This window comes from Leptinotarsa decemlineata, unplaced genomic scaffold (assembly GCF_025532065.1).
Source record: "Leptinotarsa decemlineata unplaced genomic scaffold, Ldec_3_MD MMD2_tig00026307_RagTag_RagTag, whole genome shotgun sequence".
Taxonomy (NCBI): domain Eukaryota; kingdom Metazoa; phylum Arthropoda; class Insecta; order Coleoptera; family Chrysomelidae; genus Leptinotarsa; species Leptinotarsa decemlineata.
In genome coordinates this window covers 8,431,098-8,458,301 of record NW_027412681.1, presented here as the reverse complement: position 1 = coordinate 8,458,301, position 27,204 = coordinate 8,431,098, and the positions used below count along the sequence as shown (strand labels likewise).

Genomic DNA, 27,204 nt, shown 5'->3' with positions numbered 1-27,204 from the left:
CACTTTTAGACCTAGCTAACAATCCTTTCAACGTCTATTAAAATCAGTGTGGAATTTGGCGAAGGTGCCCGTATAAATCCAGTTTTCCGCTTTCACAATAGGAATATATAATGGTCGTGTCGTAAGTGGACAGGGGCGTACTTACAACAATGACTTCATTATCATTAATTTCCTATTTGATTTTATCTATTAAGATCGAGTTATATATTTTTTCAATACACACGTCATGCCTTCTCATCCATCAGAAAGCACAAACATTTTCACTAATACAATAAAATTTCAGTGTTTTTTTATTAGTTTGAATGCGCCAATCTCTGGAACTACCAGCCATATTTGGTAATCATTTCGTGAGAAAGACTATAAGCTGTTTAGCATAATGCTACTTTTATTAATTATTCCTAAATAATGATATTTGTGAAGTAAAGTCGGAAGAAAAAAATACCGAAATGCTTCATTCGCGTGCGCTGGTAGGATGGTTAATTAATTACACGTACAATGTACTACAAAAATATTGGTAGATCCAAGAAAAACTCCGCAATTTTTTACACAAAAAGGTATTTTGTGTAAAAAATTATTGAAAAATTATTTATACCATTTGTATTTGTGAATAACGTTACTGCAGTTTCGGTCCTTGAAGAATTTATTACCTGTATTTTATTTATCTGTGACAATATGGGTACACAATTTGATCATTTAGTAGGTTACATCCGTAATATTTATATTTATGAATTTTCAAGGATTTCAAATAATTGAGTTTCCATTCCTCACCTGCATAATGCAAAATGTGGTTGCATTCCTAGGAATGGTTTGAAAACGCCTAATCATCTTCATCTAGTCTGAAGGACCGAAGGACCTTTCATGTTCAGCATACCGTTTTGAGAAATTTCGGAACATTGTCCCACATGAAACTATTTATAATAGTGTTTATGTGGGTTTATTTACGTTACTGAAATTATGAAGGCAGAAACATGAAATACGATTTTTAATTAAAAATTTGTACACACCTCAGTTACTTTCAATGCTTCACAAAGGTAAAATCAGACCTTGTTCATATGCTCACTTTCTAGGAAAGTGTCCAACTGATTTAGGTTCGATTTCATCGGGAGCAGTACCAATCAGATGTACGAGTATGCGATATAACTGCCCATCGTTGTAAAGTGTTTGTGAATACACACGTCGGTGTGTTTGTGAATAAACTACTTCAGACCGCTCTCATTGATATTTTATTTTTTTGCTACAAGCTTGCATTCATTTTCACCTGTCATGGTGCCTGTAATCAAATTTTTCATCTAGTGTGTCTATAATTTTTTTATCATGAGGGTTCACCAGATATGTTTTTTCCTTTTGCTCCGTTACTGATTCTTCTGTAAAGACCACTTACTCGCTACCTGTGGAGCAATTTATCATAAATATTAAATTATCGATATAACAGCGCTCGTGAACGAAATTAAAGTAACACTTGTACTAAGTAGCATACATCTAGAATGCTCAAATTTGGTTAACAGAGTCATTAAAGGGTTGGTATGAACATCTCTAAAGCGCATGACATGTCATATTGGCAGTGAAGTTGGGCCTTGTTGGTCGGTGGCTACTCCCTCACGCCCCAGAAAACCATCCTTAGCCACTTCATTCCCTAAAATCGTACACCTTACTTACCGTTCACATTAGATCCTGATCTCCTTTGCAGTGAAATGGTTAATTTTTGTAATTGAGGTACTTTTTTTTGAAATCCCTCATGTTGTCACAAAAATTCTCATCCTCGGCATCCACTTCCAACCCATGAAAGCCTTCAATTCCTAAATTTCGACTTCTCGAAAAGTTCTTGGAACCATTTTACAGATTTCGGTCTTCAATTTTCACGAGGGGTTGCTGAAGGAGCAAACTCCGAAAAAATTGTAACGGTAACAATTTGTCATCCTCCTCTGCCCCCAGATCCAGTTACGCCCCTTCGTGCGCTTCCAGATGATTGGTGGTTGACAAGAGGATCAGGAGAGTCTCGAAGTGGTCTTGCTTATAGACCTTGATATCGCTGCAGTCCTCATGTTTTGCTCTTAGTTTCTTAGAAATAGGCAAAATCCACCGTCTGTTCGAGGGGTGGCGCGACGTGAACGCGGTTTGGATCAGTACCGCGGACAATGCACAAGATTTTTAAATCAAAACTCGCTTAGGTTCGAAGTTTCACATTTTCGTCCATCTCCAGCTAGCAAATCAGCGTATTTTGAAGGTACGTAACACTTGACAAACCCTAGAAAGTAATAAGTGTTCATCAGTGAATATTGATTATATTTTGCAAGTTTTCGCACAGCATTATTAAAACATCGGCACCAGAGTTTGATCAACTTGACTTTCAAAACAAAATGACTGTGGTTTGATTTTCTTGCCTCTTGACCTGACCGAATCAGGTTTTCAGTATCTGGCAGAGTTTCACTCAGGTCAGTCGACCTGTAATACCATTTCACGATATACAGAAACGTATGAATATGAATAAAAAAATTCATCAGCTCATTAATAAAAATAAGGTTAATCAAATAGTGGCACTGTCTTAATCACCGGCACAGTTCTTATATTAGTTGATGTGATAAGAGTTGAGACTGAGATATGCAACCTAGTATTAACCATTTATTTTGAAATTGTTCACTGCTTGACAGTTGTAAAAAAGTGGTGCGTCAACCTAAGTTTACGTAGTAGATGAGTGGTAAAAATCTCCTAGTTTGCATGATAATCAAGTTAGAAGAAATATTTAATGGTTTGGAACTATTTATTTATTATTTGAGTGGATATTTTGAGAGTAAATTCATGCATATTATTGGATAGTCTCACTGTTTAATAATCAAATATAAAAAAAACCTCTCCATCTCATGATTTTCCATTTCGAATGTGCTGATGATATTTACTTCATGTATATTTTTATGGAACTAATGCGTAATACATTTCTTCATTGAATAGAATAATTCCTGAATCTAAAATCTGCAAAATACCTCTTAAGGGTCAAAATGATAGGTTCCTTTAACTTACGTATGTTAAAAGTTTCAGATCCCCACATCAGGACACAGTATGCCGTCGAATTGTTTTATCAAAATCTCATGCAACCAAAATTACACATAGGCTCGAGTATTCAATGTTTATTGTTTTTCTCGCCTCCCCACCGTGCGACGCCTCTGTCCATGCGTGGTGTAGGAGTGAAACGACAGCCGCGACAGGAATGCGCGTGCGCATACCGCGTCGTCAGCATCGAGCGAATGTGCGTTTGTGTTTGTGGTGGACTCGCTCGTAGGAAGATCACGGCCGGTCTGTCAAATTTCCTAAAAGGCAAAACATCACAATCAAGTAGTCCTAAAGTGGAGAACGATCGTGTGCCGCCATGTGTGAAATCCGGTGCTAGTTTCAGTCAGTGAGAGGGTGTTAGTGACAGGGTGTGCGGTGGATTCTGTGTAGAGGGTGGAACAACTGCCGGCGCGACGTTTTGTAAGGAGGGAACCTGCAGGATGGGGTGCACTTCTTCGGCCGAAGAGCGGGCAGCCCTGGCGCGGAGCAAGCAGATCGAGAAAAACCTCAAAGAGGATGGAATTCAGGCCGCCAAGGACATCAAGCTGCTCCTCTTGGGTGAGTAGGGCGGGGGTTCGATAAGTCGTCTGGGTGCGGACGCTACGCTCATGCGCAAGTCCAGACGTCCTGGCAACCCTTATATTACACCCCTGTGAAATTCGCGATTTGCAAACAAATTCGCCGATAAAAGTATAGACCAGTGCAGTGGTGAAAAGGCAAACAACTATAAACAATTATTATCAGTATTAAAATTATTGGTGAAGGGAAAAATTTTCTACTTATAACAGAAAACATAAAATGTACAGGGGACAAAATGGGGTGAATTTCAGGGGTGAAAGATGGTTTTTCACGATTTCTACAGAAACTACACTATTGAAAAAAGTTAAATGTGAAAGATTTAGATGGTTTAAAGATCTACAAATTTTGTATGAACTATTTTTCCACATAACCTCAAATTTTTCGAGAAACATATTCTGTTTTTCACGTTGTCTCACTAACTTTTATGTGAAATGACTATGCTGTTAATTTTTTGAGTCAAAGTATTGAGTTCCGTTTTACCTAAAAAATAGTTCCTTCATTTTCAATCTAAACTACACATGTGCAGAAAATTTGCCAGTAAATGGGAATCTCTGTAAAAAATAGAAAATATATTTTTTTTATATATTCTAGTAGATACATTTTCTCTGGTTAGTTACTTCCTTTACAATATCTGATAGATATTTCAGTAAAAAAGACCACTACTTACTTACTGATTTTGAAAAAGGTGTTTCTTTCATCAATGATACTTTTTTAATATTTGATATAACCAATAATTGAATTGAAATGCATTTTTTAGGAATGCATCAATTTTGTGTGAAATAAATAATTTTCCAGGTAAAAAATTGAAAACAAAATAAAATTGTTCAAAAATTTTAGAATGAATATTTAAAAAATTATTGTCATTAAAGTTTTGGATTCATTTATTGTCTACCTGCCATTATTAAATTTGAGTTTTTTTGATAAAATGTCTACTTTCAGTGGAAAATCACCCAGTTTCATCCCAGGTACTTTGGATCCACTTAATTTTTTCTGTAATCGCACACTACTTTCCTTGCTTTATCACTATTTTCATGCTGTTATTGATTTGTTTCTTTCAACCATCATTTGCATTGGTCTAGTAGGTTAGCGTTTATAGGAGTGATGATTTAAAAAAAATGTATGAGAATAAAGAATAAACAATTGCATGATTTACATTCACCTGATCTGTTTTTACGAATTAATTAGGTACGTTAACTAGAAAAACTCGATGTTTCTGAAATTTGACATTTGATGCATTTTTTTCAGTTGGGAATTTTAATATTTTATTTATAACAGTGTATTTAAGACATGTTTTTGAACTTTAGCTAATTTATTGTTGACACAAAAAACATAAAACATATTGCCGAACATAGGTAACTCAATCGAACAAAATTATAGTCTTTTTCTCAGGTCTTTTTCCAATGTTTATTACTTATTTGTTAAAACTCGCTAAGGGTAAGGTTATAATTCATTCATGTGGCAATTAGGTGGAATTTTTCATTAAATATCTTATTTGTTTCAAATAACTATACATGCTTGAATGCAATCAATCTGGAATCAGTAATATATGAATTATATGAATCACATTGTCATACAATAGGAAATTGTAAGTTATCTCAAAATGTGTCATCAAATATCAAGGTTTAATTTACTAATTATTATTATAGCTATGCGGTTAATGACTTGGCGGTATTTGTAAGACCGAGTGACTCAAAAACTATCCTCGGTTTTTATCCAGTATTCTAAAGATATTCACAGTTTTTTGGGCCAGAGGCGTATCAACATTTTTTTACATAAAGGAAATTTTACCATATCAAAAGTAGTTCTTTCGAGGGGGCTTTTTCTTTCAGTTTACGTGGAGATGGAGACGCAGAGAGCCAAAAACCTTTCTTTGCCAAAAACTGATCTGTCCTAAAATTATACATACCCATTTCAATGAAAAATGTAATCAATACTTATTTGTCGCATAAATGTCGTAACTCACTCGATAACAAAAAAAACTAGTCTGACAGTAATCAGAAAACAACTACTTTCCTGGTTAATACCACGAAGGGCGTTCACAGGGCGATGACAAACATGTTGTCTGTCGTTCGCTTCAGCCTAGTTCGAGGAATGATACAATGAAGGAATTTGATGTTCAGTTATCGGAAATCATTACTTTATGTTGATAATAGACACTACCTTGCACTGACGAGTGGCCAAACAGTTTGTGTGACCAATAGTATGTCGTAGGGCGGGTACAATTTGCTTTTAAATGCGCATCAGAATCTCATCTTAGTTGGCGCGAACCTACATATAAAAAAGCTTCGACGATAATGCTTTAATCGATCCTGATATAGTGAGCTATTCATTTAATAATTAATACAGTTTTCATCTCGGAGAATGAAACCTTGAATATAATTTGTTTTGTTTCATTAATTGTATTTTCCTGTGTATTTATTTTCATTAGGTTCGTTGGATTTTAATCAATTCTAATACAGTGAAAAGACAGATAGGATAATTAAAGGTGAATTGAATAGAAATATTTGAATAGTTTGAAGAAATTGACTATCAACTTTTGAGATGACCACTATAGTATAAGAGAATAAACCTTCACATTTCTGAAAAAAAAAAGATAAAATCAGTAATATTCGTTAGTTCTATAAGAAAATTGTTCATTCATCAGGAAGTAAGACCCAAATTCCTCCATTTCGAAGGAAACTGGGAGTTTCAAAGATGACAGTGACGTCACTACCATTGAGACTTACCCCCCTCTTTCAAATCATGTTCCAAAATGTATACGATTTTTGTAAAGCACGAAAAAGTACACACAATAATCAATTCATGACCTAGCTATTAAATTAGTATTACTTAATCAAATATCTAAGACAATTCCAAATATAAAACCTTTGTTTTCGCGTCTCCAATCAGGCGAATGGCTCTTTTTTGGATGGAATCCAGCAGCTTCAGGGTATGCTTAAGGGCGGAGCTTCATACATGAGAACAATACTCCTAAGAAGGTCTGATCTGAGGTGTGTACAGTTTTCTGGTTCGGAACAGTGTTCCAAGCTTTTGAGAAGCAGCTTTTGCATTTTCAGTGACATAATTGTGTCAAGACATGTTGGTGTCCATTTTAACCCCCAACAAACTTATCGAAGCAGAGAGCGGAATTGTCTGTCCTGACATTAAAATATCCGGTTTGGAGACATTTATCTTTTCGGAGAAAACCGAAGTCTGGGTTTTTGTTGCATTGAATTGAATCTGGTTACTTTCACCCCAATTCGAAATCACCTCTAGATCCTCATCAGGATATGCAACATCCTTCTGCCGGTTAAGATGTGCAATCGCAGCCGATGTCCTGGAATCCAAATGACGAGACAAGTGTACTGTCGTCAGCAAAGCGATATATTGGATTCTTGTTTTTTTTTCCAAAAAGTAGTTGATATACAGGGCTATTCAAATTCGTTTCTGTACATGGGGATCTCGTAAACGATGAGAGATAGAGTGTCGGTTGAAATATGGCAAAGTTGCGTATTTTAAAGACCTATTCAATGATGTAAAGAAATCGAATATAGCTCTTTTGGTTCTGGAAATATATAGGAAAAACCAAAAAGAAATCAAATTAATTTTTTGCCTATATCTTCTTTATCGCAGACATATTGAAAATCTGTCCATATTTTTCTATTGGCACTTGATGTGGGCTCTCAGAATATATCCATGAATCTTTTTTACAGGGTGTCATCTGACTTGGGCCACCCCCATCTTTGAATTTTTAAATACGGACCTGTATTTGTTGTTGTAGTTTTTTGATCATAGACGTTTACTTCATACTGGGAAATTAAATTAAATTTTATATTTCGGGGTGTTTCGGTAATATTCGATTATAATTGTGTGAATTATTCCCTTTCAATTTACGGCTCTGAAAATTGGTTGACTGAGTTGAATAAAAACACATTAGCAACTTTCACGTCTCCCTATGTACCGTAGAGTTTCTCGAGAGTTTTTTTTCATTTTTAGGTACCTATTCATATTTTTTCCATTGCTCTGAGCGTTTTCTACAATGAACTTCGAATAAGAACCTTTTATGATTATCTGAAATATATCTACAACAAAAATATATTATATGTGTTTTGATGAGCAGAAAAAAAAATGATAGCAATAATAACATCCGAAACGAACACTATAATTATAATGAAAATTGAAATGAAGTAAGTAATTTATATACACAAAAAAATTAATTGTGCAATAAATGTTCGAATTGGAGTCTTTCCATTTCGAGACAAATAATGGGACAATAGGATGGTTTGCAAGATCACCAGATCTTACTATTTTGGAATATTTTCTATGGGGGACATTGAGAAATATGATTTACGATGGTAGAGAGATAGAAAATGTGGAAGACTCGAGATTGAGGATTTTGAATGATTTCGCAACAATGCAGCAAATAAGTGTATTACGGGCAATAAATAATATGAAAAACCGAGTTTAAAAATGTCTCGAAATGGAAGGACTCCAATTCGAACATTTATTGCGCCAATAATTTTTTTGGGTACCTTTATAAATTACTTCATTTCAATTTTTATTACAATTATAGCGTTCGTTTTGGATGTTATTATTGCTGTCATTTCTTTTTCTGCTTATTAAAACACATATAATATATTTTTGATGTAGATATGTTTCAAATAATCATAAAAGGTTTTCTTATTCGAAGTTCATTGTAGAAAACGCTCAGAGCAATGGAAAAAATATGAATAGGTACCTAAAAATGAAAAAAAAACTCTCGAAAAACTCTATGGTACATAGGGAGACCAATTCCAGGGCCGTAATTTAAAAGGGAATAATTCACACAATTATAATCGAATATTATCGAAAAATCCCGAAATATAAAATTGAATTTGAGTTCTCAGTATGAAGTGAACGTCTATGATCCAAAAACTACAACAAAAATACAGGTCTGCATTTAAAAATTCAAAGATGGGGTTGGCCCAAGTCAGATGACACCCTGTATAAAAGATTCATGGCTATATTCTGAGAGCCCACATCAAGTGCCAATAGCAAAATGTGGACAGATCAATATGTCTGCGAATAAAGAAGATATAGGCAAAAAAATAATTGGGGACTTTTTGGTTTTTCCTGTATATCTCCAGATCCAAAAGAGCTATATTCGATTTCTTAACATCATTGAATATGTTTCTGAAATACAAAACTTTGCCACGATTTAACCCACACTCTATCTCTTATCGTTTACGATACCCCCATGTACAGAAACGAATTTGAATAGCCCTGTATGATAAAAAGAGTGTTGAAGACAATTTAGATCCGTAGATTGCTCCATAACTTCTATATCGCTATTAATGAAATCATTCCAACAAATTAATGACTCAAAGTTCTACACATTACTCAGTTAAAACTATTCAAAATGAGATGTCTACTCACAACCAGTTGGATTAGTGAGAGAAATGAATTCTCTCCGTTTGTGATATAAATCGTTCAAGAATACGGTATTTCTCCCTGAAATTCAAGAATAGCAAGTTTGAATATTTTATTAGATTTTTTGTCATAAATGTTTGTCGAAAAAGATAAATTGGTCAATATGTTGTTTATTGAAAAAAAACACCGATTTTGTAGTAGAGTTACACACGACATTTTAGATTATGGTGTTGCTACCTAGAGCATACCTACTATCCTTAGAAGACAAGGTAGATATAACACTATGAATACGTTGTTTTATTTTTTTTGCTAGTTACTCAATAAATATTGATAATGACAATTTTCACATTTGAGCTTTATTAAAATTTATACTATGGTGATTGAAGTTACTTTATATTAATTAAGCAGAACCACCAATTCAAAAGAAAATGACGGGAGATTAAAAAAAAAAAAAAATAAAGGATTTATCAAAAGGGCCAATACATTGCTTATTAAAAAATCTTCACAGGAGTATAGAATTAGTTACATCGTTAACTGGGAGTAATTGATAACTTTTATTTTCTGAAAAAATAATGAAGAAATTAAATATACTGATTGCGGTGTTGCCACATGGTGTCTTACAACACAAGATATTAGGTAATACGCGAAAAATGCAATAATTTCTAGAGAAATGCGTTTTAGAGATTTTTTTGCTATAAGGTAATGTGATTTGCGATAATCATTTGAATATTTGAATGCTGTGCTGTGCAAGTTTGTGCTAACTTGATATCAAGTTAGCAGAGCTTCTATCCACTATAAAACAATTCGGGGGGGGGGGAGCATTAATACCATTTAAAAAATTATGTTTATTTAATCAGTAGGTTGAGATTAAAATGCCTCTAATTATTTTTCCAAACAATTTCAGTATATCTCGGAATGATTTACCTATGAGTCTTAATGGATTCACAAAAATCAGCCTTCATCTACTAAAGCACGAAAAATGGTTACTTTTCTAGTATCCGAATGTTCAACTTCAGCTTCGAGCGTCTCTTAATATCTTTTTTGTTGTCGGACCATGTTCTTTCGAGAGATGTAAATGGAAATAACTATTAGTGAGCAGCCAACTATGAAGTACGTACTTTATAATTGTTGTAATTCTACTCCTACATTGAATGTTGAATTACTAGCTTTTATTTACAAGTGAATTGTTACATCTGACGTAGTGAATGTGATAAGTTTCCATACGAAGTGTTCATTGTGAAAACTATTTTACTGCAAAGATGATTGAAACCCCCACAAAATTTCCGTCACGGTCATAGTTTTTGAGCCTCCAAATACAAACAAAACTGAAAATTATAATTCCTATTTGAAACATCGGACATCGAGACAAACTATTTCGTTCGATTGTTTTTTGATCCAACAAAATATTTAACAGTAGTTTTTCTTTGAATTCTCGAGATATATCTATATCTATATCTATCCAACAAAAAAAGTAACCCAAGCAAAGGTATATGCATGATCAAAGCATGATCACCACGCACATTTGCATCTATTGGGTAAAATAAACAAGCCTCCTTACGCTGGCCAATCAGATTTAACTGCAATCGGCTGGCGGAATTCATTGTTACTGTCGGAGTGATCTGTTACGTTTCAACGCCTGTGATGTGTACATGTAGAGTATTTTAAAGTACGAAATTTTCAAAATGTTAAGTACTGACGGCTGAAGAAACTGTCAATTTGTTTCCCTATACGTGCCACCTAAAACAATTCCTATACCCAGTCGCATATTATTAAAAAAATAAAATAAAATGTCTGTCGTTCCTTAGTGCGACTATGTACAAGCAGCCTTGTCTGGGAGATCACGTGCACTATGCATGATAAATGTTTTGGAGCACTCTGTTGCTTGGTTGGACAGTCTATAGATCCAGAAGTGTCGTGAAATTTGCAAGGAAAAAGCCGGTTTCAGGCTTATTTCGTTTTTTTTCCTCTATTTCCCAAATACATTTGTTGCTATTTATCACCATTATTGGCTCATGAAAATTCATTGCCAGAGAGAAACATCATTCAGGAAAAACATTTAACTGATGGAACTGGATGGATTACCACTTGTGAAATAGATGTTGTCAACATTACTCGGTAGTGAAAAACAGCTCGTTAGGAAAATTATATTTCATGGAATCTGAGAAATACGTACAATAATTTTTTTTTCATTGGCATTCTTTTAGTACACTTCACAACTTTTCGAGGACCTGAAAGAAAAATTCTGGATTAATTGGAGTTCATCATTGTTTGTAGGTTATTTATATTTATTGCGATTTATATGCTTTGATCTGCAATAAAAACAAAAAAATATACATTTTTCAAATTCTATGTAAGTTGATTGTAATTCGAAAGCGGCCAGTTTCTCAAATAGTTTTTTGGTATTCATTATTGTGTTAAATTCAATTTACGGTATTTTTATTACACCGTGATCCAAGGTGGTAGCCTTTCATTGTTATAGCAACTCATTTGTTCCACTATATTTTTTATTAATACTCTTTTGACATACTTGAAGACTGACTATTATAAATCACATCATCTAAAGTAACAATTCGTTCAGGCCAGTCTCAACTCCCTACAATTTAGGTTAATGGACTGACACCTATCAGAAAACAACTACTCCCAAGGGTAATACCACGAAGGGCGTTGGATGATATCCGACAGGTGTCAGTGCAGGATTCTTCACTGAAGTTATTCCTGCATATACGAGGAATTCGGCAAACTTCGGATATGCGGTTGGTTATCTCGTTCACAGGCAGATGGGGCGATGACAAACCTGTTGTTTGTTGTCCGCTTCAGCCTAGTTCGAGGAATGATACTCTGAAGGAATTCGATTTTCATTTATCGGAAATCATCGACTTTATGTTGATGATAGAGACACTACCTTGCACTGATGAGTGGCTAAACAGCCCGAAACCGGTCTGCAATCGTGTTCCAATAATTGAAAAACTATTGCGGCAGTTGTGTCACCAACAGCATATGCAGGAATAACTCCAGTGAAGAATCCTGCACTGACACACCTGTCAGATATAATCCTACGCCCTTCGTGGTATCAGCCAGGGAAGTAGTTATTTTCTGATAGGTGTCAATCCATTAACCTACAGTGTAGGGAGTTGACACTTGCCTGAACGAATTGTTCCTTAAGATGATTTTATTTACTATTCGTAAATATGTAACTGACTTTACTAATGAGTACTTTTTATGTTTAAGAATAGTCCCCTCCATGTCTTTTTTATAGACTGGCGACTTCGTTTACAAATAAGAAAATTATCAAAATAGTGTCACTATTATTTAGAAACCCATAACCCTCTTTCCACTTTTAAAGTAGTTTGGCTGTAACAAAAAAAAATCTCACAAAACGCAAATGCTTTGTACACGATTTTATTAATCAAAAGAGAGAACCAACGAGAAAAGATACATACGAATAAGGAATTAAATATTTCGAAATAAATGTCTGTACTGTACTGAACTGACGAGAGGTAATACCTCGAAAACGCGGTCTGCAGGTGATCTACTCGAATAATTTCAGAATGGTCCAGCTGCTGGATGAACGAGAAACATCTGTGGGACTAGATTTGTGAGGAATCTTGCATGAATGTCTGTCGGATATCATTCAATATCCAGCGTGGTATTAGTCGGGGAAGTAGTTGTTTTTCGACAGACATTCATACCCTACCTGTGTATATAGTTGGGAGAGATTAAGATTTCGAAATTTATTTCAAAATATTCATTTCCTGATTTATTGATGGTGTAATTTTGTTACACTGTTAGGTAGGGCTCCGAAACGGCTTAACCGATCTTTATGACTTTTTTGCGTATATTTGGTAGGTATGAGAATAGGTTCTAAAGTATTTTTTACACCACTAGGTGATTAGGGGTTTCTTATTCAGAACTTTTTTTAGTTTTTTTTTTGATTTGGCATAAAATTTGTTTCTATTTTTGTTTTCATTTATTATGTAGGAAGTGAGACGGTTCCAAAAATTGAAATTGCACATAAGTTTCTTTTAGATACGAACTGGAAGAAAAAACTTCAACATTAAATTATAGGGAAATCACGTTTGCTCATTCAGCTCAAAATGGGATTGAAACAAAAACGCTACACAGCTTAACTCGCAACGTAATTTCACTTACAAGGGAAACTTCTACTCTTGTATTTTAGAGTCGCAACTTATCATTAGCACCTTTTGGGTAAACATCCAAAGTCGCTCAATCCCTTTAGAATTTTCACGACTTATTGTTATTGGAAGAGAAACATCTGCACTGATAACAAGAGAACTGTTTTAGTCATCTACTGATGTTGCTAATTTGGTTAGCGAAACGCCAACTGTTTATGAAAACGAAATTTCGCGGTATTTTTCACTATATCCAAGTTAGACAGAAATTGAAGAAATTAATGAACAATATAATGCATCGAGAAAGGAAAATGTTTACACAACAAGAACATAACTTACTAAAGAAACATCTGTTGGAGAAACAGTGCTGCTTCATATTTCAGAACTACACATAATTGTTCGATTAATTGGTTTAAAAAAAAAACTATCATACTGAATGATTCTCAAGTTATTTGGAAATTAAAATCGATATTATGTTTGTTAGAAAAATATATCTATATACCACAGGTCCGTACTGGCCGACCTGGCCAGTACGGGCCTGTGGATTAGTCTGAAAATGTTTGTTAACATTTAGTGTAGATGGTTGTGGTAATTGGAAGTGACAGAATTGAAGAAATATGCCCAGAAAATAATTATCATACTTATCATAATCATACCTGTTTAAACGAAATGTTAAACAATACCGTCACAAAAAGAGACACACCCCGTGCGTTCGGCAACCCCGAATGCAATTATTCCACTGTTTGACTTTGTCAATTTATGGGCGAGTTTGTTTCGAGCTTATCTAATATCGATCGAAGAGATAATATTCATTTATAGCCTCTATCAATGCCGGAGTGGTGAAAATTGCCACTAAAATGCAAAATGGTATTATTTTAATCGCTATGGTTATTGTTACGTCATTGACATACGTACATAGTAGGCAGGGGGGGTTATATTGTTTCTCGAACAGTGTTGCCAAGTGTATTTTTGGTCAAGCCATTTTTGACATTAACTTTAAGAGTTATGTTGAATTTCAAATTCGTATTCGTATTGATACCGTTAGATATTTACGTCTGTAGAACTTAGTCTAAAGTTTTGAGTGATATGAGTGGAAAAATAAGCCAAAAAGAACATGTAAACGAAGGTTATGCCCAGAGAATCACTTGATGATTGCATTTTGGAATGATTAGATGAAAGAAAGAATAAGAATTAGCAATATATATACAGTTAAGAATGAACACAATAATTAGTAGTAAGAAACGAATTACATTTCGTGAAGCTTTCACTGCAAGCAAACAAGTTGAAAAGAAGAACCCAAACACTATGCATTCATGATTCAACACCAGATAGCGTTGTTTCTACCCGCCATACGTTCCATCAGTGGTCTTAGGCTGAATCACAAATTCGGTGCTGGATGTATTAGTTTTAAGGATTTTATAAAAAACAACGTGAATGTAGTTAACGACGATCAGGCATACTTCCTATATGCTTCTATGAAATCTTATCTCTTCTTCTGAGACATAATTAGACGTAGACATGAATTTTGTATCTTTTGGATACGAAAGGCATCAGATTTCCGAAGAAGAGGATCATAGATTATGCCACAATTGTTGAAATGTGATAGAACCATGGATAAGGTTTTTGATTCCTTTATATTGTCCGGCAGACAATTGTATGAACGACATCCCGCATTCATAGGAGACTTCTTATGATAACAATGTTCATATTTGATTGTTTGAATATTGTCCTTATTCCTAGTATTGTAAGAGTGAATGTCACTACTCAGAAATGTATTGTTTATCCTTTCCCCCATGGGTTGATCAATAATTGATTACATGAATAATCAAACTTAACTTTATTTCACTTTAAATACAACAACAAACATTTCAACTAAAACTTCAACTATTATTTGAATGTTTATCGCCTTACTAGATCACTTCGCGTACCGCACTGTAACGTCCACTTGACTGTCGATATGCTCACAGCTAGCGTTTAAAATTCGTAATCAAATGTTGTCGAAATTCCTCCGAAGTTCTGTCGAAGTCGGTAACATTACTCTCGCTGTTTCTCGATTGGTGGGAAATCATCGTGCACTCGCGCGCACATCACGCACATCACGGTTTATGGCTACCAGCGGCTGCCGGCCTTATTTTTTTTCGGGCATGATTTACAACAGTATGTTCATTGAGGACTGCTATGGTTTGTGGCTTATTCGCATACACCTGCGACTTGAGAAAACCCCACAAAAAATGTCTAACGGGGTCAAATTCCACGATCTCGCACATCACCTCCACGTGAGATGACCATGACCTCAAATCGCTCGTGCAGAATATCCAATGTGACATAAGCTGTGTGGCACGTAGCGCTATCCTGTTGTCATTAGTCATTTTGACTAATGGGCCCAAAACCGGTCTGCAAGTGTGCCCGTTCCAAAATTGAAAGTCGACTCTTTAAGTTGTATTGCCAATTGCATATGCAGGAAATTTTCTGTGAAGATTACTGCACTGACGCCTGTCGGATATAATCCAACGCTTTTCGTGGTATTAGCCAGGGAAGTGGTTGTTTTCTGATAGGCGTCAGTCCATTCAACCTACCGTGTAGGTAGGTAGACTGGCTTGAACGTTTAAAGTTTATTTCTTTAAATTCTGATTCAAAAAGGATTATTATTATTATTATTCTTAATCATTGGTTTTTGAGACTCATGAATCGAAAATAAAAATCGCTCGCTTGTTAACAAAAATCATCAAATGATTTTTTTCAAATTCCACTTATGTGGTTCTCATTCAATTATATCTTATACTCTGGTATTCACCAAGCATACCGCTTCAACTCCCGAGTAGACTTGGCAACAGCGCTCTGTCAGTCGCCGACCCCACCACAAAGCGCTCCATTCTAAACACATGTGGATCGAGTCATCGTGACGAAAAACAATTATCAACTATTCATTATCCGTGGAAACGTTTTGAATAAATTCGCAACGGACTCATCTCGGCTTCACCGCAGTTTCCTGAAAATTCTGACGGCGGTCAGTCGTTTTCCCTTCAAACCGGATCCCGTGATAAATTTGTCGCGGTGCTAGTGCCTATTTATTTTTCGAAAACGGTGGCCGGTTTTCGAGTGCCGAGTGAACCGTATTATCGATTTCTCGAGTGATTGATAAGTGATTGTATCAACTATGGGTTTATAGTTATCGCGACTTTTTAGGTATTTGTTTTTCAATTCGTTGTGTTCAACAGCGGACAATCTGTACCCGATTGGGCGTGCCTGTTTCCATGTTTTTCATGGGCAGGAAAATAGTTGATGATTATGTGGAACTTGGATGGGTGCAACAATTTTGGATATTCATGTTTTTGGCGGTTTCCTAAACCTTGGCAAACATTAGGATTGATCTCCGACAAGAAATGGCATATATGCTGCAGAGCACTTTCTGCTATCTTGCAATCTAATATACAGAATGACCCATCTGAAATATGCCACACCCATTATGGTTATCCGTTGGTTATTGATTTCAGTGTAAACACTTGAGTTTGTTGACAAATGGTTTTATTAAGTTTACAAGCAATGACATTGCCTTTAAAGGCCAGACATCACAGTGGAATTTTGCTTGGACATTTGTAGTTATCGGCTGACAGATTTGTCATCTGATCAGATCTGAAGCAACATTTCGGTGAAAGTAGGTTAGAAATTGGTTTCACACAAAACTATACAGTTTCTCACGTGAACAAAATTCAGTATTCATTTTCATCCGAAATACAGTATTTATTGAACTGTCGGTCTGCCTCTAGGCAACTAGGTTAACATCTACTGCCACTTTTCTGTGGTAACTTTCTAAGTTTTTCAAAATATGTACGAGTACCATTTCGAGTGTGGCATTTTCTCGTACCACAGAAGCTTCCACTTCAACTTGTCTTGTTCTATATGGTTCAGTTCCTGAAGGAGATGAGCTATAATATTCCTTTTTTGCATTCGATCATTAACATGTTTCAGAAATTGATGTACCTATGTGGATATGCTCCACAATTAGCTCCTCCATTTGCTCAAAGAATTCCTCAAAGCATCAGCATTCATATCTTTGTGGCAGTCACCATTTGCTCAAATAGTTCCTCAAAAATATCACCATTCGTATCTTCCTGGCAGTCATAATCATCACCAGAACACCCTTCATGACACTCCAACATTCTTGTTATCTGCACTAGTTTATGTGGGATTTTCATTGGATGATTTTTAAGATCTGGATTTAGTTTTGGTTGTTCATAAATGTTTTGCCTCCTGTTTTCAAATGTCTCATATTCGCATGAAACATTACTAGCTGTCTTTGTTCTTCCATTGCATGTTTGCACCTGAAATCTCCATTGTACACCTACATCTTAGTTCAGTGTGACCTCCGAGTGGATGATGATTGTAAAGAAAGTACTCGTATAATCATTCTGAACAGATTTCTTTCTATTCAAGCAATTCTTCAGAGTTCTACGGTTATTCTGTTGAACGGTTCATTTAAAGATTTTCCCTTATATAAATCTAAATATATTTTTCCAGCATCAATTATGTTTCCTACTACCTATTTTCTGATTTGGTACCTCCACAGCTAATTCATAATGTTGTCTGGCACAGTCATCAGCTCTTTCTTTTTCTGTGATTCCTGCGTTTTCCGGCACCCAATCTTGTCCTTTTTCATAGGATTTTTCAGTCATTTTCCGACCAGTCTTAATGTAACTCTTAGATTCATTGGCTCACTCCAAGGCTCGATACTAAACATTTGCTGGACTACAGTAGGGATGAACTACGATGTCTAACAGGCCTTCTTACAGGTCACTGTCATTTGAATCATCATATGCAGAGACTCGGACTGTCGGAAGACAGAAAAATGAAACAGCAGAGCACATACTTTGTGCCTGCCCCGCTGGGGACCGAATCAGGTTTTTAGAGTTCGACAGAGCCGTTCTCTTACTATTTGACCTGAAAGACCACTCACCATATAAACTAATCGGCTCCGTTAAGAAGCTAGGTTTATTTGGTCGAGTGTGAATAGGTGTGAGCCACAATAAACCCTTGTGGGTTGCGGTGGAGGGTCGAAATGACCCACTCACTTTTGACATAACCTAGATTCATCGATGTTTTAAAGGGATCAAGGGCTGAAAAATGAATGTAGAATGGAAATGTCTACTCGCAAAGAATCGTATTTTTAATTAAACTACTGATTTTTAGTTAATTGCAAAATTTGGATGTGGGGAACGCCCATGAAATGATTACGACAATAATGTAATCACTCCTACAATAGGAAATATGCTATTCTCTTACAAAGAGTATGTTGATGAAATCTCAGCTCCTAAAAAAATTATTTTATATAGAGCAAGAGTCATTTCATCGAGTATTTTAAAATTAAATAGCACGAGAGTGCTATTTAAAGTTAAAATGTCCGCCTAAACATTATGTGAGATTTCTAGAAAATCTAAACTAAGCTGCTTCTTTAGAAAAAAAACGAGACTTCTCGCGTTATAAAAGGGAAACACAGAAAAACGAACAACTTCTTCTTTTCTTGATATTTTCACACCAAATTTTGATCGCGTTCAAAGTATTCTCCATTGATGACAACGCATCCTTTCAAAAGCTTCTTCCATTGTTCAAAACTGTTTTTAAATTCACGTATCTAGATGTCCTCTAGGCCTTCCAGAGATTTCATGTCCCTCTTGTTCTTGTTGTTAGCGGAGAAGGCGGTGTGGGCCGGCGCCCATGATGAATGAACCAATCGCATGTTCACCAAAGATTTGCTCTTTTCTTCCAGACACTCTCCCTCAATATTTTCAAAACATTGTTTGCAATTCCAGCGACATGATTGTGCCGAGACATATTGGTGTCCATTTTAACCCCCAACAAACTTATCGAAGCAGAAAGCGGAATTGTCTGACCTGAGATTATTATATCCGGTTTGGAGACATTTATCTTCTTGGAGAGAACCGATGTCTGGGTTTTTGTGGCATTGAATTGAACTTGGTTACTTTCACCCCAATTAGAAATCACTTCTAGATCATCATTAAGATATGCAACCTCCCGCTGCCGGTGAAGATGTGCCTCCGCAGCCTGTCCTGGTATCCAAATGGAATGACGAGACAAGTGTGCTGTCGTCAGCAAACCAATATATTGGATTCTTGGTTTCTTCCAATAAGTTGTGGATATACACTAAAAAGAGGGTTGGAGAGAATATAGATCCCTGGGGAATACCAGCGTTGATGGTGAAAGAAGTATTCAAGAGATATCCATCGACGACCACTTGCAGGGAACGTTCTCTCAGGAAGCTGAAGAGCCATACACAAAAATGATCAAGACAAGCCATAGCATCGAAGTTTGGCTAGCAAACCCTCATGCCACACACGGTCAAAGGCCTTAGAAATATCAAGCGCAACAGCTCTTGATTCTCCATGTTTTTCGATTGCGTTATTCCAAATATGGGTGACATTCGATAGAAGGTCGCCTCTTGATCTTTGTTTCCGAAATATTTGTGGATATGGTGGTTTACGACTTTCTCTCAATGATTTATGATATCGCTGATAGCAAAGCTATAGAGAATAGGCTGAATGTGAGCAATCTTTCAACAAGAAGGAAAAACACTTTCTTGTAAGACAGGTTGAAAAGTCTGCAAAATACTGGTGCGCCTGACATTCCGGCATTGTGGATTCTAGTGTGGAAACAGTGGGTGGTGCTTTTCCCAGAAAATCGACTGTGGAGTGGGACGCAAATTGTTCAGCTAGTAGATTTGCTTTTTCTATGGCTGTTGTTGCAATTGAACCATCCTCTTGTGTTAGTGGTGGAATTGTGGATTTTGTAAAGTTTGGATTAACAGCTTTAGCTACCGACCAGAAGGATCTAGACTCGTTGGGATTGGCAAGCGGTTTATCCCGAAATCTCTGATTGTGGAGTGCTTTGCTTTCATTCATCCTAAGTTTGTAGTTGTTGCGAGAATCTTCGAATCATATATGATGGAATTGGCCGATACTTGTGAAAATCCATAACGTATTAAAAAACACTTTATTGTGAGATTTTCACTAAACAGTTTTACAAAAACGCAACACGTGTTTCGTCATACAATGGCTTCTTCGGGCGTGTAAGGAGTAAAGACACGGCCGAAGAAGCTATTTATCGCGAAACACGTGTTGCGTTTTTGTAAAACTGATTAGTGAAAATCTTCGAATCAAATTAAATGTTCGAATTGATATCCAACCATGACAAGACTATGCCATAAACTTTGAACGTTATCTAACATTTTGGGTGTCATTGAGATTACTTCAAGATGAATCCTCTCCTTTGAAATCCCAATATTCATGTGGGTTCAGGATTGTTGCACCTCCACCTTCTCAATTTTTTATGTCGGTTCACGAAGTTTTACATAATCGAAATATCTATTTCACCTCCATTAATTTTTTAAAATCATGACATGCCATTATAATTTAAATATCGATAAAGTGCCATTGTAATTAATAAAATACTTGGAACTTTTTGAAGTTAAGAAAACATTAGTGGTAGTAAATTCAATCAGTGATAATAGCCCAGTTAAGAATTTGCATAGGGCGACGCTGCTATAAAATGGAACTTGATTTAAAAGCTGCTAAATAGATTTTTCAAGCTTCTGATGTCCGTTAAATGCACATTTCAAAGGAAAAAAATTAACGCTATTGTAAAGTTCATTGTAAATTCGATATGTAACTCATATGAAACTATGCCACAACTACAGGATTACTCAATAATGAAATGCCAAAAAATTATCATTTCGGAGGCCGAATCAAGGTGTGGTTTATACGTGCCCAAATTATGAAACATTTCCCAATCTCCTTGAAAATATAGTTAGCTAATTTAATTTTCGGTACAGGCTAATGGATTTAGTTGCATTTTTTTTTATTAAACATTTTCTAACTGCATCGGACTTTTTACGGATTTTTCATTTAAAATTATAGGTGTAAACTACCCCTTAGACGGCTCTCATGGTAATAGCGTGAAAATAATCCATTGACATTGTTTTTGGTTTAATGACATTCTAATTGATTTTGTTCTACCAGAAGACCGGCAATCAACTGATTTTAATTTGAAAATAACAGAAAAATCAATATTTTCACGACACTCCTTTTAAAACCCTTCAAAAAGGCTTTATGTGTACGCATTCTTGAATGTTTGTAGAAAGTAGTAGAATTTTTGAAATAGATTCGTTCCGGGTGTAAGTGAATAACAGTTTCCTGTGAAAAGTTTATAAAAAGGCCTCAAAACGTCGTGCATCGAGGATTGTGTCATGGGCTGCACGATTTCGGCAGAAGAGAAGGCTGCCAATGCCAGAACGAAGAAGATCGACGAAAAACTGAAGGAGGAGAGACAAAGGGCGAGACGGGATGTCAAGTTGCTGTTGTTAGGTATGTTTGGTATATGAGTCGTTAACTGTAGCTATTAACTTTCATTCTCTGACTATGATGTTTTTCATTTGCATTTGCTTTTGAGACAAACAGAATCCAAACATTTTATTTTAACCTTGGTTGTTTGTTCGCTTCATTTGGAATCTAGTTTGATTCTATATTTCACGGTGACTTATTACAGTATGAGTTGGATGGAAGAAGAATATCTGCATTGATTAATTATGGGCAGATGTTGAATTCTGCTATTTGTTAGGTCAGGTTAGTATCTCTTGTACTGAGTAACCTTTCAATAAAATCATTCATTATTATTATTTTTTTTACCGAAGTATGCACCCGAAGCCCCGATACATTCGGGAGGACGCGCCAGCATTATCAACCAAGGGCCACTCCACACACCGTGGGGTAAGTAATCATTGGGTCCAAGAATCATGTGCCCTGAGCAAGCTCTGTGAGCAAAGAATGACAATTGCCGTTCTTGGAGTGACACCAACCCTCACGTTTTCCGGGAAACACATACCCCATATCCAGAAAAAATTAACGTTTGGGCAGGAATATTGAGAAACCATATTGTAGGACCTCTATTTATTGATCAAAATTCAACAGGGGAGCTGTATTTGAATATGCTGGAAAATACTGTTGACCCTCTCATCGCTGAAATCGTCGAAGCGAATCCTAATGAATTCGATATGGATATTGTATTCCAACAAGAAGGAGCACCATCACATTACTCCAGGCAAGTAAGATACTGTTTGGATACTACTTTTCCCGGTCGTTGGATTGGCCGTCGAGGTCCAACAGAATGGCCAGCCTGCTTACCAGACTTGACACCTTTGGACTTTTTTTTATGGGGCTGTTTGAAGCAAAAGGTGTACAAAACTGAACCTGCTTCAATATTGGATATACGGCAGAGAAAAATAAATATGTTTAGAGATATTGGTCGGTCGGTAGCCAAGCGGTTCGATGTGGGTGCTTTGTTCACTCATTCGAATTGACTGCCGTGTTGGTCGGTGGTTCAAGCCCTAGTCTGAACGATTGATTTTCACTTGCTATCGTCCAACCCGTGTTAGGAAGCACACGTTAAAAGGTAAGACCTCGTTGATCCTTAGGTCGATCAAGTCTCGACTTCTGAGGGTTGTCGTTCGTAGGGGTGCGACAGATGGTTAATGGAAAAACATATTTTAAACATATTTTTCAAAACAGATTGACGTTACTGTGTTCGAAAATGTTCGGCGTGAAATATCGGATAGGCTGTTCATATGTCAAGAAGTTCAAGGCAACCATTTCGAGCATCTTCTGAACTGATCTCAAGCTTATTATTTCATATTATGTAGTTAAATGTCAATCTACTCAGGCAAGTATTAAAAGTTCCGCCATTTTGTAGTAGTTATAGATATTGACAATTATATTCTAGGGTTGTGAAGCATTTGTCAGGAGCTTCAAAAAGAAGTGTCCCGCCATCTTGGAAGTTTCATCTGTCAATTTCACTTCAAAATAAAATATTCATGCTTCAAAAAGAAGTGTCCCGCCATCTTGGAAGTTTCATCTGTCAATTTCACTTCAAAATAAAATATTCATGCTTCAAAAAGAAGTGTCCCGCCATCTTGGAAATTTCATCTGTCAATTTCACTTCAAAATAAAGTATTCATGCATTAATTTCATTAACCCAAATTTCAATTTTTTGAGTTGATCCGTTCAAAAAATAAAAGGGAGGGGGACATTAAAGAAAAACACTGTTTGGTATTCCACAGAAAACTCTTCTGTTTTTCTACAATATTTAAATCAATACTAGTCAACAGGACATACTCAGAAAAATAATAAGTCTCGCCAGAGGTATAGAAAAATTATAAAACATTAGTTTTCGAAAACATACTTTCTTCCGATCGAATCCCATTCAGAGTTCACGTCTTTCTACTTTCTGAATGTTTTGAAAGGATGAATACCATTTCGCTATTACTGTTGATGTTTTTGATATTCCGTTTCACGATTTTATTCATAGCTGTTAATTTTTTTGTATTTTTGATTGAAAGTTATTCAAACAAGAGTTTGAACATATGAAACTGGTTTTAACACTAATCCACACTTTTCTTCGACATTTGATAGGAAAAAGCTAGTTAGAAAAAATAATAATTGTTTTATTTAAAACAATTCATTTTAATCCTTTGTGTTTTATCAGAGTTGATGAATTTTAATAATATCGATATTTTTTGTAATACTAATTCATTGATGGCCCTTTTAGATCATCTTTTTTGGCACTCTTCATAAGGTCGACATAATTTTCCTAGAACATGGCACCGACATCTCTGGTGTATTATTGCACCCCAATGCCGTATAAACTATAAAACGGAAACCAGAAACGCCCGACACCATAATATATCACTATGCTTTATTTCAATCACATCATCCAGAAGAACTGGGAAAAATTCAATCTGCGCTACTATCGTTTGTCATCTTGTTTTGTTGTATTTCACAATCGATTTGGGGTGGTTGTTTTTGCCGAAAGGGCAATTTCATTCAATATTTAGGACCCGATGCGTCGCATCCAGAATAGAAAGCGAACAAAGAGATCGATAGCAATGTGAGAATTCTCTGGGAATTATAAGAGATGCCAACAGCATCATAGCCTGGGGATATTTTATGCATTTCAGTAGGAACATTTCGAGAAGTTTCAATGTATCTCGAAAGTAATCAAATGTTCGTCGTAAAATTAGTCTGGAAGGGGATATTTCCGTGCAGCCATTCGTTAAATCCCACTGTGTAGGAAAACTTGGATTTTTCAATCGACTCTCATTTCGAGGCTGTTTTGATTTTTATCAGAATATTCATATTAAGTACGACCTATCACCGTTGCCATTGTTACTTTGTGCGCGCTTCTTCAATTTCTCCCATAACCAGCTGTCGCCCCTCTACGAAAAATAACCCTCATAATTAGACACTTGTGCGAGCCAAGAATTAACGTGGTCTTACCTTTCAAAGTGCGATCCTAGCACGTGTTGGGCTATAGACAGTGAAAATTGATCGTCTGGCCTTGGGTCGAACCACCGGCTCCCACAGTGGTCAATTTTTATTTAGCGTATGGCATCACAAAAGTTAACACAACAAACATACTTGTATACAGTGTCACACATAAAGTCCGCATCAAATGGGATTTTTTTTTGTTCATCTCTTCAAGCAACTTTTGATATCTCCATTAGGTTGTGCTTTAAAAATGATGCCAAATGACATGCATATGACCGATCAAGTGATTTTTCTTCCCTGTCAAATTTGACACTTTTTCCAAAAAAATGTTCAGAAAAGCAGTTATTGCTCGAAATTTCAAAAACCGTTAAAGAGAAAAGATGATTGTTTTTTCATTTTTTACCCATATACCAATTTTTAGCTCTCTAGTACAAATTTAGTTTTTTTACAGTTTTTCGAAAATTTGACATTTTCCGATTTCTCAAATTTAGCCAAACCTCAACAAAGTTAGTGCTTTATGCCTAACTTATCTTTCCAACGCATTTTTGTTACCAATTGCAATTCTAAATACAACTTATTTCGCAAAAATTTAAAACACCAGAAAAAATTATGCCAAAAATGATGCAAAGTTGATACAGTTTTTAAAAACAGATAAATATTTCATTTTATTTCTACTTTTTGCGAAATAGCTTGATACATAAGCATAATTAAAAAACAATATCAATGAAAAGTCAATAATTTATTCTTTACTGCACTTTTCAAACAGTTAAACTTTGATTTACTAATTACGAAAAATTACAACGCAATTAAACTAAGGGAAGGAATTATACGAAAGTAATTTCACAATTACTAAATGAGGTATGAATGAACAAAATTACTTCAGAAATCAATTTAGATTTTGTTGCCTAGATAACTAAACTGTAAAAAATTCTAACAAACATCTGTTAAAATAAAGTTATAATTTAAATTAAGAACACTAAATCAAATCGAAACATATGCCTAAACCATGTAAATACCAATATAAATACAAAATAAAAAGTCACATTTCGGTGTGCCTTCCACCACGTTCAATGCAATCAATTGTCCTTTTTAAAACATATTTAACTGCATTCTTAATACTACGGGGTTTCGTGCTTACAACACATTCTCGAATAACTGCCTCTAAATGGTTTATATCTCGAAAAGGTCTTTGCTTATACACCTTTTGTTTTAAGTAACCGCACAAGAAGAAATCTAGTAGGGTTATATCAGGAGGTCTAGGCGGCCAAAAGTGTTCCATATTGCGACTGATTACTTTGCCCCTAAATATTTCCAAAAGACTCTCTTTAACCACCCTTGTAGTATGAATAGGTGCACCATCACACTGATACCACACATTTCTTACTTGAAGGGGCATATTATCCAAAACTTCAGACAGTTTGGTATTCACAAAGTGTAGGTAGTCCGCAGAATTTAAATTATGTCTAAAAAAGTATGGTCCTATAATTTGATCGTTTAATATGCCACACTATACATTCGTCTTAAACGAATATTGATCTCGACATTCGATTACGAAATGTGAGTTTTCTTTTGCCCACCACCTGCAGTTTTGTGAGCTCTCAACGCCATTTGAAGAGAAGGTCGCTTCATCTGTCCATAAAATTAGATAAGGAAAATGATAATTTTCTTCTTTTTCCCCTTGAAACCAAAAAGAAAAATACAAGCGCATATCGAAGTCCCTTTCTTTTAATGTATTGATAAATTTCGGTTTATAAGGCGTAAATTTATTTTTGTGTAACATCTGTTCTATCTGCAGTATCTTGAATACTTGTTTTTTTATGTTCTACGACATCCAAACATATTTCAAATTCCACTTCTTCAGTATGTAGAACGCTGATGTGCTTTTCTAAAATTACTCTCAACCGAGCCAGTGGTTTTAAACTTAGCTATTATCCTACTAACTGTTGACTGATGAATATTTCTTGCAGGATGTCTGGCATTGAAAATATCAGCTACTTGTCGGTGACCGGTATTCTCGCCGCATATTAAACCGATTTCAATTTCCTCTTGAAGATTCAGCATTTTTAACAACACACTAGACAACGAATAAACTATTTTAAATCTAAAACTGATTTTCTAAAACTATTTTGAGTTATTCAACAAATGTCATATGACAATAAAATATTTTGCTTATTCAGTTCAGTTCAATTGTTTCCACAGTACCCTTAGTTTAATTTCGTTGGAATTTTTGTAATTAGTAAATCAAAGTTTAACTGTTTTATAAGTGCAGTAAAGAATAAATTATTGACTTTTCATCGATATTGTTTTTTAATTATGCTTATGTATCAAGCTATTTCGCAAAAAGTAGAAATAAAGTGAAATATTTATCTGTTTTAAAAAACTGTATCAACTTTGCATCATTTTTGGCATAATTTTTTCTGGTGTTTTAAATTTTTGCGAAATAAGTTGTATTTAGAATGGCAATTGGTAATAAAAATGCGTTGGAAAGATAAGTTAGGCATAAAGCACTAACTTTGTTGAGGTTTGGCTAAATTTGAGAAATCGGCAAATGTCAAATTTTCGAAAAACTGTAAAAAAACTAAATTTGTACTAGAGAGCTAAAAATTGGTATATGTGTAAAAAATGAAAAAACAATCATCTTTTCTCGTTACCGATTTTCGAAATTTCGAGCAATAACTGCTTTTCTGAACATTTTTTGGAAAAAATGTCAAATTGGACAGGGAAGGAAAATC

General features: G+C 35.4%; 1 protein-coding gene across 7 annotated transcripts in view; it reads left to right on the top strand.

Annotated features, from left to right (window-relative positions):
- The first annotated feature begins 3,238 nt into the window (after positions 1-3,238).
- Galphao (G protein alpha o subunit) overlaps positions 3,239-27,204 on the top strand; it is a 176,205-nt gene continuing 152,239 nt past the window's right edge. The window contains exons 1-2 of one of the 7 annotated variants that reach the window (XM_074181376.1): positions 16,055-16,328; positions 21,315-21,517. In XM_074181376.1, coding sequence (XP_074037477.1) covers positions 21,400-21,517 — 118 coding nt within the window. In that variant the 5' untranslated portion in view covers positions 16,055-16,328; positions 21,315-21,399. Of the gene's footprint in view, positions 3,604-16,054; positions 16,329-21,070; positions 21,518-27,204 lie in introns of those variants that run through there. The other 6 variants (XM_074181375.1, XM_074181374.1, XM_074181372.1 and 3 more) reach the window with 6 other exon arrangements.